This window comes from Pipistrellus hanaki, assembly GCF_964339955.1.
Source record: "Pipistrellus hanaki genome assembly, chromosome: 7".
Lineage (NCBI taxonomy): Eukaryota > Metazoa > Chordata > Mammalia > Chiroptera > Vespertilionidae > Pipistrellus > Pipistrellus hanaki.
In genome coordinates, this window is record NC_140509.1 from 9,008,226 (window position 1) to 9,021,106 (window position 12,881).

General features: G+C 48.8%; 1 protein-coding gene across 2 annotated transcripts in view; it reads right to left on the reverse strand.

Moving 5' to 3' along the window:
* BTBD9 (BTB domain containing 9) overlaps positions 1-9,671 on the reverse strand; it is a 411,421-nt gene extending 401,750 nt beyond the window's left edge. The window contains exon 1 of one of the 2 annotated variants that reach the window (XM_084889529.1): positions 9,449-9,671. Coding sequence is in view for 1 of the 2 variants with exons in the window: in XM_084889528.1 (XP_084745654.1) it covers positions 8,882-9,181 (300 nt within the window). In the remaining variant the exon portion in view is untranslated. Of the gene's footprint in view, positions 1-8,881; positions 9,281-9,448 lie in introns of those variants that run through there. The other variant, XM_084889528.1, reaches the window with a different exon arrangement.
* Between the last annotated feature and the right edge of the window lie 3,210 nt (positions 9,672-12,881).

Sequence of the window (12,881 nt, forward strand, 5' to 3'; positions counted from 1 at the left end):
CCTCCCTGCTCTCTCTTGCATCACTACACTCCAACAGTCCTTGTAAAGACCTATAGCTTCATGCCAACAGCCATGTGAGAGCCACTTTAGAGGCAGATCCTCCAGCCCTGGTCAAGCCTTCAGATGACTGCTGCAATGCAGGTCAACAGCTTAAATCATCAAAAACTCTAAGCCAGAACCACCCAGCTAAGCTGCAACTGAACTCTTGACCCAAAGAAATGGCTAGATGTTTGTTGTTTTAAGCCCGTGGTCGGCAAACTGGCTCACAAGCCACATGCGGCCCTTTGGCCCTTGAGTGTGGCTCTTCCACAAAATACCACGGCCTGGGCAGGTCTATTTTGAAGAAATGCCGTTAGAAGAGTTTAAGTTCAAAAAATTTGGCTCTGTCAGGCCCGGAGCAGCCGGGACTTGTGCGGCCAGGCCCGGAGCAGCGGCTGCCAGGCTGGGAGCGGCCAGGCCCAGAGCAGCCGGGTCTGGTGCGGCCAGGCCAGGAGCAGCAGCTGCCAGGCTGGGAGCGGCCAGGCCCGGAGCAGCAGCTGCCAGGCTGGGAGAGGCCAGGCCCGGAGCAGCTGGGTCTGGTGCGTCCAGGCCCGGAGCAGTGGTTGCCAGGCTGGGAGTGGCCAGGCCTGGAAAAGCGGCTGCCAGGCTGGGAGCGGCCAGGCCCGGAGCAGCAGCTGACAGGCTGGGAGCGGCCAGGCCCGGAACGGCCAGGACCAGAGCAACTGGGCCCAGAGCAGCCGGGTCAGGTGCAGCCAGGCCTGTAGCAGCAACAGCCAAATCCAGAGCAACTAGGTCGGGAGCGGCAGTGACCAGACCCGGAGCAGCTGGTTGTGGAATGAACCAGAGCAACAGAGGCCAGGCCTGGAGCAGCCAGGCCCGAAACAGCTCGCTCCTCGCCTGTCCCTGCCCACGGCTGCCTCTCAGACATGGCTGGAAACTTTTGCGGGAACTTGAGGGTCTGCTGAATCAAGTGATGAAGGCTTAGATCTGGATGTGTTGAGTTAGTATAGCGCTGGGGTGTTGATCTGTGAGTGCCTTGGGTGGGGCCTGGATGAGGCTGGTTGACCTATTTGGAAATGTCTTTTGTGTGAAGTGTATCATTGGGCATGTGGAGGTATTATTGATATGAGAAGTGCTAAGTAACAGATTTACTATCTGAAAAGGGATTTACTATCGGGGAAAGGGATGGAGGAAGAGACTGAACATAAACTGTGCCCCTATGGATGAGGACAATGGGGGATGGGGAGGGGGCAGAGGGTGGGGTGGGAACCTGGTGGAGGGGGGAAGAAATGAGGAACCTTTGTAATAATATGAACAATAAAGATTGATTTAAAAAAAAAATGTGGCTCTCAAAAGAAATTTCAATCATTGTACTATTGATATTTGACGCTGTTGATTGAGTTTGCTGGCCACTGTTTTAAGCTGCTAAAGTTGGGGTAATTTGTTACATAGCAATGATAACTAATACAGGGCCTAATACTTATCCATTTATATAATTACTAGAGGCCGGGTGCATGAAATTCGTGCCTGGGGGTTGGGGGGTTTCCTTCAGCCCACTCTGTACCCTCTCCAATCTGGGACCCCTTGAAGGATGTCCGACTGCCCATTTAGGCTCAATGGGATCGGGCCTAAACAAGGACTGCTGGCTCCCAACTGCTCGCCTGACTGCCTGCCTGATTGCCCTTAGCCACTTCTGCCTGCCAGCCTGATCACCGCTAACCACTCCCCTGCCAGCCTGATCGACGCCTAACTGCTCCCCTGCTGGCCCAATTGCCCCTAACTGCCCTCTCCTGCACACCTAGTCACCCCCTAAATGCCATCCCCTAAAGGCGTGGTTGCTCCCAACTGCCTCCCCTGCTGGCCTGGTTGTCCCCAACTGTCCTCCCCTGAAGGCCTGGGTGCCAACTGCCCTCCCCTGCTGGCCTGCCTTCCCCTCTCCCCCCAACTGCTCTCCCGTGCAAGCCTAGTTCCCCCCCAACTGCCCTGCCCTGCAGGCCTGGTCCTCCCTAACTGCTCTCCCCTGCAGGCCTGGGTCCCCCCCAACTGCACTTCCCTGCAGGCCCAATCGCCCCCAACTTCCCTCCTCTGCCAGCTTGGTCACCCCTAACTGCCCTCCCCTGCAGGCTTGATCTCCCCCAACTGCCCTCCTTTTCAGGCCTGGTCTCTCCCAACTGCCCTCTCCTACTGGCCTAATCACCCACAACTGCCCTCCCTTGCAGGCCTGGTCCCTCCCAACTGCCCTCCCCTACTGGCCATCTTGTGGCAGTCATCTTGTATCTACATGAGGGCAGCACCTTTGACCACATGGGGGCAGTCATCTCGTGTGTTAGAGTTACGGTCAATTTGCATATTACTCTTTTATTAGATAGAATAGAGCAGCGTTTTTCAACCGCTGTTCCGCGGCACACTAGTGTGCCGCGAGATGTTGCCTGGTGTGCCGTAGGTGCAGACAAGACAAGAATTTTATAATTTTTCACTATTTTGTTTACTTAATATTTCATAATAAAGTAATTATAAAATACTTTCTTTGTGTTTATTTGATTCCTATTCAAGAGAATTACTTTATATATAGTCAATACAGGCACAGAGTTAAATTTTTTAACATTTTCTAATGGTGGTGTGCCTCGTGATTTTTTTCATGAAACAAGTGTGCCTTTGCCCAAAAAAGGTTGAAAAACACTGGAATAGAGGCCTGGTGTATGGGTAGGGGATGGCTGGTTTGCCCTGAAGGGTGTCCCAGATCAAGGTGGGGGTTCCTTTTGGGTGAGGGGCGGCCTAGACAAAGGGCCTGTGATGGTTTGCAGGCCAACCACGCCCTCCAGCAACTGAAGCGTAGGCCAGGGCCAGCTGGAAGCAGGTATCTGGGATTTATTTATCTTCTAAAATTGAAACTTTGTAGCCTTGAGCATAGTCCAGGGCAAGCCAGGGCGAGCAGGAAGCTTGGCTTCCAACATCACTGGGAGAAACCCAAGCCTCCACTGGCTCCAGCTCCGTGGCCACTCCCATCTTTGTTGGGATTTATTTATCAACTATAATTGAAACTTTGTAGCCCTGAGCAGAGGCCAGGGCAGGCCAGGAAGCATGGCTTCCTCCATCACTGGGGAAAACCCAAGCCTCCTACTCACTCCAGCTCCATTGGCAGCCGCCATCTTAGTTGGGTTAATTTGCATACTTGCTCTGATTGGCTATTGGTTGTGGCGGAGTGATGGTCAATTTGCATGTTTCTCTTTTATTAGTGTAGATTATTTAAAAAGTATAATAACCTTGTAAAAGGCATAGCATAGTGCAGCTACTGGATAAACAGTAGCTAGTTATTAATAAACTTTTTGTTTGCATGTTATTATAAATACATTTCCAAAACCAAGAAAATAATGGCACAGATTGCCGGAATTTTTTTTTTTTTTTTGTCATACAAATCTGCCTAGGAGATTAATGTGGATTTATGACATGTTTAGTTTCTGGAATGTTACAGCAGCTTATGAGTTAAAATAAAACCTGAACACTCAGGCACTGGCAAACTTAGTCTGTGATCACTGTTTACATAGCACTTATCATATTTCATACAGCATTATAAATATGTTTTTTACTCCCCTACCAAATTACCGATTCTTTGATTGCTTAAAAAAATTTGTTTATCCCTATTTTTTTCATGGCTCCTTTCATACATAAAGCTAAATTTAACTTCAAATCCTTGATGTCTGCTCATACCAATATATTCTTGAGATTATAAAATTCAGGCACCAGATCTTCCCCCTGACAATATGTCTGCTCACTCATGCAGATACCCCCTAACAAAAGCTAGTGTTAGATGCCCAGAGTAGCAATCATTTCTCAATGCCCAGAACTGTGCACAGCTCCTGGCACATAGTAAATACTTAATTTACTATGTGCCAGTGTTAGAGGAATAAATGAAGAGAACAAGAGGCCAAAAAGAACAAGTAGTATGGTGAGTTTATAATTTTAACTCCTAAAATCTCTTTACAGTATGCTTACCTTGTACAACTACTGTTTGATTTCCTATACAGTAGACCTCCTTATACCTCCCAATAAGAGATTAGGACTAACATTTGTGCTCCATGCCAAAGTCCTAAGATACAAAGCATATCAGCAAATTCTAATAAAGAAGGAATATGCTAATTGACTATCACGCTCTCACAAAGATGGCAGTACCCACAGCCAATAAGGAGTGGATATGCTAATTGACTGCCACGCTCTCAAAGATGGCAGCACTCACAGCCACAAGATGGTGGCACCAGTCCCTAAGCCCCGCCAGAGTGGCAGGCGGACCTAGCCGCTCCACACACCTGCCTCCAGAGTTCTCCAGTCCCCTCAGCCCCCAGCTGCCCAGGGCCAGCCCAAGGCTCAGGAAAGCCTTGGATTGGGGTTGCCCAACCAACATCAGAGGCACAGGCAAGCCTCTATATTAACCACTATACTAACTCTTACTTAGTGGTACTACTTCCATAGCCTCAAGGGCTCTCATCTTCATTACAATTAAACTGATCTGGAGTAGTATTTCCAATTATCTAGTGTAGGGGTGTCGAACTCAATCAGAGAAGGGGCCAAAATCTAAAATCCAGCCTAAATCGAGGGCCGAATGGTTTACTGAACAGTCATAAACTGACAATGTCATAAACTGACAGCGGAGTGCAGTGATGACAGCGCGGTGCGGGCCACATTGCAAGGCCTGGCGGGCTGGATTTGGCCCGCGGGCCTTGTGTTTGACATGTGATCTAGTGGGTCTCTCTAAATTCCAAACAGGGACCTTAAAAATTTGGCATGCCATCATTTCTTCTCTCCACTACAAGTCTATTTCTCCTCCTGTGTTTTCTAATTTAATATCATCATAATCGTCAGATACTCAAGCTACACAAGTCTTCTTTAACTTCTCACTCTCACTTTTGGCAGGTCATAACTCACTTCTGGCTGGAGAAGTATAATTTTAGTATCTAAAATTTCTCTATAATTCATCGATGGACAAAAATTACAAGCATTTCCTGTAAGATGAGGAACAAGATAAGGATGTCCACTTTCACCATTCTTATTCAACACTATGGGTCCAGTGCACGAATTCATGCACCTTGAAAGGAACTGTGAGCCGTGAGGCTGTGATGGACACAGAGGCAGGTCTTAGCTCATCCTCTGCGCCCCTGCCCAGCCCCTCCTGCCATGGCCTCCTGATCGCATCTCCAGAAGCTCCTCTCTCTACAACATCACTCTCACATTGTGACAGCACAGGCCCTGCTCTCACCTGCTGATGGCGTGGAGCGACTGGGGCTAACTCCATCAGCAGGTTGAGCAGTGGCTGCTGGCCCTGATCGCCCCTCAGGAGCAGGGAGAGGTAGAGAAACCTCAGGGGTGATCAGGGCTGGCCAGGCCCGGAGCAGCAGCTCCACTTGCACCCACAGCTGGCGGCAGAGCCAGTGCTTGCACCTGCAGCCAGTGCCAGATATGCTGCCTGTTCCCAGCGCTGGTCCCAATCCCATGGTGTTGTCAGTGGGTACAAATGGTGGCTGCCAGCCCTGATCACCCCTGAGGTTTCTCTACCTCTCCCTGCTCCTGAATTGCTGAAGGGGGTTCTTTCAGAAGAGAAAGTAAATAAAGATAAAAATTATGAACAACAAATACGTAACTATCAACAAGTGAATCTAAAAACCAAGGAAATTAAAAAAAAACTGATGAATAACATTAACTGTTGAATATAATAGAATCAGAGGTATGGAAGGGGAGTGAACTGACGATTCTTGGGGAAAAGGGGAAAGGGGAATGTGGGAAGAGTCTGAACATAAACTGTGCACCTATGGATGAGGACTCCTCCAGGCTTCACTCATTCCGGGAGCCTGGCGGAGCCCCGCCGAAGCCCCCGACACCTACTTCTCACTAAACCTTTCACATTATAGACACAGCAGGTCCTCACAGCCAATTGGCCTGGAGGTCACACCAACAACAATCAACAAGACTGTACACAGGGTCCACAAAGGGGTTCAACAAGAGTGTCCACCTCAGGTAACTGAGAGGCTGACCCACTGGACCATACAGGACCCCTAGCACACAAAGCCACCCTACCAACTCAGGGAAACAGCGAAAATGCAAAGACAAAGAAAGAGATCACAAACAAGAGAAATGAAGGAAAACAAACAATTGGATTTAGATTTCAAAATCACGGTTATAAGGTTTTTCAAAAATTTCCTAGAAAAGGCTTATAAATTTAGTGAGAACCTCGAGGATATGAAAAAGGACCAACTAGAAATTAAACATACAATGACTGAAATAAAAATAAAATGGAATGAAAGACCCCTTCATAATTGGGTCCCAACCATACCTTTCCTGTCTTAACACTCCTGCCATACAACAAGCTTACAAGAAACAAGATTTTCCAAAAACCCCATTCAATTTTAATCTTTGGCAACTGGCTTATGCTGTCTGTCCCCTCTCCTTAGAATAAGATGGAAAAATTGTTTTCCCTTTTACTTGTAGCAAAATTGTACTCAACCTTCAGGACTAAGTTCATCCTTCTTTCCTGACTCTATCAATTTTTTCCTAGGTAAAGTGATCTACTCCCTCAGCATTTTATTCATTCCTAAAGTAATTAACTCTTATCATAATATAACATGGTTAGTGGTTTGTCTCCTCAGACAAATGCTTAGTATCTCAGGAATATACTGTGTCTTATTCTTTTTCTTCCAGCACCCAACATATTGCTAGCCACAGCCAGCACCCAATAAATATTTGCTGAGTTGTTAAATAATGCAACATTTAGTGTTGCAACTTTATACATCTTAGGTTAGCAATCCAACTTCAGGTTTACACCATTCAAAAGAATTTTAACATAACCACAATAAAAGATACTGTAGAAACCAAAAATTCAATATTTAACAGCAGCCATTTTTAATTTGCTCAAATCTTTTTGTCAATATTTTTCTTAATTTTTATTGATGAGAAAACAAATCAAAACATCAATTTGTTGTTTCACCCACCCACGCATTCAGTGGTCAGTTCCATAGGTAACCTTGTTTTTGTCTTTTCAGGATCAGCAGTAATAACCTTACAGGCCACTATGAGCGAGAGAAAATCCTATTCAAAACTGTAACACTGAGAGTGAGAGTAGCTTTGGGTACACCATTTCAATAAATTTCCAATGGAATGGGCCAAGCACTTCAGGTATGATAGATTTTAGAAATGGGGACATGCACTGCTGACACATAAGATACCTGCACATTAATGAGGCATTTATTCAAGTAATAGAAATCAGAAGTGCACAACCTAATGTTGTCAACTGTAATATTCCTTCAATGTGTTAAAACTCTACTTGAGTAGCACAAGGCCCATCCCATCCAGCAAGAGGACTTTCCCTCATTGTCAGTGGGATGCTGATAAAGCCTGCCTGAGCCTTCACACTTTCCCCTCTCAATCCGCTAACCCTTGTATCTCCACATTCCCCTATCAGAGACCTTCTGCTCCACGCATCCAAGTGTCTCTTCAATATTAGTATATCCCCCAAAGACAAATTCACACTATTTTCTCAACATCTAATTTCTTGTCTCTTCTCTAATTCAAATTTTACTCTTCTTCCAAAGATGAGCTCAAATCTTACCTCTTCCAAAATGTTCATTAACTCAGCCCACCACAGTCTTTTATCTTTTCTAAATTTCTAGTGCACTTAAAGTGTAGCAGCTCAGAGCACTTGTTTAATTACTACCCCATTTGGTTTCATAATTATCTTTTCCTAACCAGGCTGTTTGCCCTTCAGGGGGGAAAAAAGCCAGGTCTTCTATGTCATTTGAAATCCTAACAATCACCTTGGCTGGTTTGGCTCAGTGGACAGAGTGCCAGCCTATGGACTTAAAGGTCATGAGTTCAATTCCCGTCAAGGGCACACACCTTGTTTGGGGGCTCAACCCCAGCAAGGGGTGTGCAGGAGGCAGCTGATAAATGATTCTCTCTCATAATTGATGTTTCTCTCTCTCCCTCTGGATTTCATATATATATATGAAATCCCAACAAATATGAAATATATATATGAAATATATATATATGAAATATATATATGAAATCCCAACAAATATGTCACATAATATTGGAGAGAGGAGCACATGTATTCACTACTTTTAGGACTGAACTAAATGCTTGCTATACACCACTTATACAGCGTGATATATAACAAATATCTATTGCTTGCCTATTCTGTGGCAAGCACTTTTGTAAGTACTGAAGATATATAGCCATGATGAAAACACACATGATTCCTGTCCTAAAATGCTGTTACACTCTAGTGAGCAAGAGACACTGGATTTTGAGTACTCTAAGTATGACAGAGCAAGGTGTGTTTTTTTACTGGTTCCCTGATGTAAGAACTTCAGGCAACATACTTTACAGATCCTCAGTTATGAAACTGAATCACAAACTTTTACAGCTGAGTGATAACTTAGAGAAGTAACTTTCTTGCACAGATCATGATTAAACTTCCGAAGAGTTTAACTTTCTAAAATTCTAGGCATTGCCTCAATCAACAGTCCGAAGAGACCAATTCTGTCTCCCAAGGACGGTAACTACAACCAGCACACAGGTGACCACCCATGAGAAGCCCAGCGCCCCAAAGAGCACACCCTCACACTCGGGCCTGTCTGACCATCAACACCCTCCAACCCGCACGCTGAGCAGAATCTGTACTTTCTACTCAGGGAACAGCAAGTCTGTTCTACGTTTAAGAAAACCAAAAAGAGCGGTGTCTCCATGCCGGGAAATAAAACAGCTGGTTTGAGTCTATGAGGAAGGACTGAAGATAGATACCCGCCCCTTGGCCACAAAGCTGTGGCAACAATGTGATAAAAATGCCCAGAGCGGACAAAGTTTTAGGTGTGGATGAAGCACGTGCACATACATGTGAAGCTGGGAGCTCTGGGTAACAGGCTGGTCCCCTATCTCCTCTGACAGCTCGCCTTCCCCAGGCCGTGGGTGTGTCCGGCGCCGCGCGCAGGCACTGATTCACAATTCGGAACTTGACGACCGGCTCCTCGTCCCCGGGCGGCGGGGGCGCGGAAGGCCCCGGCGGCGCCAAACTTTCCGCACCCCAAACCCGGCGTCCCTGGCGGGGCCGCCTCCTCTCGTCCCGGCTGCCGCCCCGTCTCAGGGAGGATGAGGCGCCGTTCTGGGTGCCCGGGCTCCTCCGGGCTTCACTCATTCCAGGAGCCTGGCGGAGCCCCGCCGAAGCCCCCGACACCTACTTCTCACTAAACCTTTCACAACAACAGTCTCCGCCGGCCCCTCACGGCCGCTGCCCGGACCGCCCGCGTCCAGAAACTGACCCTCGTCAGCCCCCGTCCGCGGAGGAAGCCGCGGAGGGGCGTGGGGTGGCGCGCGCAGGTGCGGCGGGGGCGTGCGTCCCGCGCCCGGCCCGCGCAGCAGGTGCGGCCAGGCCCACCTCCCCTGCGAGTCCCGGGCTACTCACCCCGACCAAGTTCTGCGAGCCAGCCGCCGGCTCCGAGGCCACTTCCGCCGGCCCCGCGGGCCCCCTCGTAGCCACCGCCCCCTGGGCGCCTGCCGTCGCCGCCGTCCTCGCCTCCGCCGCCGCCGCCGCCGCGGCGCGTGCCCGCTCTCACGCACTCCACCGTGACCGCGCACGCACTTCTGCGCGCTGGCGTCACTTAGCAACCGCTGGGCGGCTGGCGGGCGGGGTCCGAGGGTTTAGGGACCCGCAGGCCGCCTCAGGCGGCAGGTTAGGCGGGCTTTTGCTGGTTTTCCCCACCCGCCCGACCCTTTGCCCTGCGGAGCAGGGGCCCAGGGTGTGGCTGCCCTTCCGGCACCTGGCTCCGGATAAGTGACGTCACCACATGTCGCTGTATGGCGTCACCGATCTCATCACTGCGGATGGGAAGGTCCCCAGCTTGATCGCGGCCCGCGAGTTTGCGGGGTGCCTGTGGTGGAGGGAGCAGTGGCCTCGTCTAGACCAGCGTGGAAGCCATAGACTTCTGCCAAGTGCGGACGGTTCTCACAGGGGTAAAGCCAACGGGGCAGAGTGCGCGCTGACTCAGGAGAAGGGGGTAATGGACCCAGCCTTGAAGTCCCCTGCCTCTTGGTTTCCTCCTTCTATGAGTAGGGATGATTAGCAATGCCCACCCAGCCTATGTTGGAGCTTTGTGAAGCTGAAAGGAAAGAATGTATGCAAAGGTGCTCTGTAAAGCTTTATTTTAAGAGAAGGCAGTCAAGCAAAAGCAATTAAGAATGGACTTTGAGACCTTGCTGGTTTGGCTCAGTAGAGTAGGCCTTCAGACTGAAGGGTCATGGGTTGAATACTGGTCAAGGGCATGCATGTACCTTGGTTGCAGGCTCAATCCCTGGCCTGGATGGGGGCAGGCAGCCAATTGATGAATCTCTCTCACATCCCCCTTCCTTCCAGTCTCTCTGAAAATCAATAGAGAAAATATCCTCCAGTGAGGATTAACTAAAAAAGAATGGACTTCCAGTCAGATTCAAGTGTGGGAGTTTGGAGTAACTGGAAAGGACATAATTCCAGGCAAAAAAAGCTTCATGAGTAAAGATGTAAACATGAAAATGAACAGGAAGAATAAGACTTGAGGCAAGGAGATTAAGTTTTGAGGCCATTGCTGTACTCCAGATAAGAAGTAATGAGCAGAACCGAATCATTGGCAATGATGACCATTGGCAATGGGAAGGGATAGATGTGAGTGCTGTGAAGGTGGTAGAATTGACAGCACTGAGGGGAATAAATGTGTAGGCCAGATCTCTAATATGGGTGCTGCTGGGGTAGATGGAGGAAACATTTAACAAGATGCAAAGAAAAGTGAGTCTTCCGGGTGTCCAAAGGTTTCTGATCTAAGTTATTAGTAGTGGCAGTCTTAGGGGGATGACTAGACTTGTGGGCTATGAGGATGAGTTCAAATATAAATACGTTTATTGGGGAAATGTGGGGCGCGGCTTCAGTATGCTAGACAGGTTCAAGTCTTGGACTGATGAGCAGACACAGTCCTCTCGTGGCCACGTGCAAGTCCCAGCCTGGAGGGCAGAGCCCTCCAGCAGAAGTATAGCCAACAGCTAGAGTTGTAAGCTTGAACCTATGGTCCAAACACGTGGCCCACGTGCCTCATTGATATAGGCTGCAAGTAAACAAAGCTTGATCAGGTGCATGTAATTGAGTAGGATCGAAACCCACGAGAATGTAGTAAACATCTTGACCAGCCCTTACTTTTCCTCATTGGATCTGGCTATAAAATAAAGACATGGCTTGTATTCCGTGGCGCTGTCTCCATGAGGGAGCAGTGTCTCACCAAGACCCAGCTTTCATTCTCTTGTCTGTCTTTTCTAAGCCTTTCAGCGGCCCCCACTCAGGTTCACCCTTGGCCGTGACGGCGCGGCACAGGGAAGCACTTATTCTTCACTCATGATGTCTCCTTCCATATGCAGTGACATCCATTAATATTCGTGGCCTCCCACTGTGCCTGCCCCCAGCTCACTCCTCCCTTGAGTAGTGACTTTCTGATTTGTGAATTTAGAAAAAAAGAATGTGTACCCAAAGGAAGCTGCCTTCACACAACTCCAGGAGCAGGGCCTTGGGGTGGGGTTGAAGGTGCCTGGTCCAGGGCTACAAAGTCAGTAAACCTATTTAATTCCAGAGTTTGGCATTAGGAAGCTCTCTGTCTACAGATAATATCCAATACTTTTTCAGTTGTAGTATCCTATGTAATAAAACTCTAATATGCAAATTGTCCCCTTAAGTGGGAGTTTGAATGCTTGCTATAACATGTGCTGAGTACCAGGGGTTGGTGCGGAACATGGTGGGCATTGGCGACACTGTGCTTGCAGTGGGCGGCAATAGAAACACTGCCAGCTGCAACAAGAGACGGACCTTGGTGGGATGGCGGAGCAGATGTACGGGCAGCACCAAGCCAAGGTGGGTGCAAGCGGGGCCCGGTCACCCTGCAGGTGACGACCAGCGGCTGAGAGAGCTGAGCAGGAGGCCCAGCCCTGACTGATCGCCCCAATGATAACAGTGACCAGTGGCAGCAGGCGGGGGTGGGGCCAGCAAGTGGGCTGTGCCAGGCCAAGGCAGGTGCAAGCAGGGCCGCATCACTGGCCAGTCACCCTGCAAGATAGCAAATAGAGGTGGGGGTTGGGGCCAGCAAGTGGGAGGCGCCAGGCTCAGGCGAGGTACCAGGGCTGTAAGGTTGGGGGCACAGGCTGGGGCTGTGAGGCTGGGGGGAGGGAGAGAGGGAGCATGAGCTAGGGCCCAATCTCCACAGGCCGTCCCAAAGGACCTCACCTGTGTATGAATTTTGTGCACCGGGCCTCTAGTACAGAATAATGCCCCAAAGATGTTCATGTCCTACTCTCCAAAACCTGTGAGTATGTTAACCTTACATGGTAAGGATTTTGAGATGGGGGAATTATCTTGGAATCAGACTGGGCTGGAGGCAGGAGAGTCATAGAAAAGGAAATAGGATGATGGAAGCGGAGATCAGAGAGATTTGGACATTCTGTACCACTGGCTTTGAAGATGGAGCCAGGAATGCAGTCAGTCTAGAAGCTGGAAAAGGCAAGGAAACAATTTCCCCTAGAGCCCCCAGAAAGAATGCAGCCCATGTCCTGGCCAGTTTTGCTCAGTGGATAAAGCGTCGGCCTGTGGACTCAAGGGTCCCAGTTTCGATTCCGGGCAAGGGCATGTACCTTGGTTGCGGGCACATCCCCAGTGTGGGGTGTGCAGGAGGAGGCAGCTGATCAATGTTTCTCTTTGTCCCTTTCCCTTTCTCTCTGTAAAATCAATAAAATATAATTTTTTTAAAAAAGAACAGCCCAGTCAATGTCTTGATTTTAGGATTACTGATCTCCAAAACTGTATGAGAATAAATTTGTGTTTTAAGCCCCTC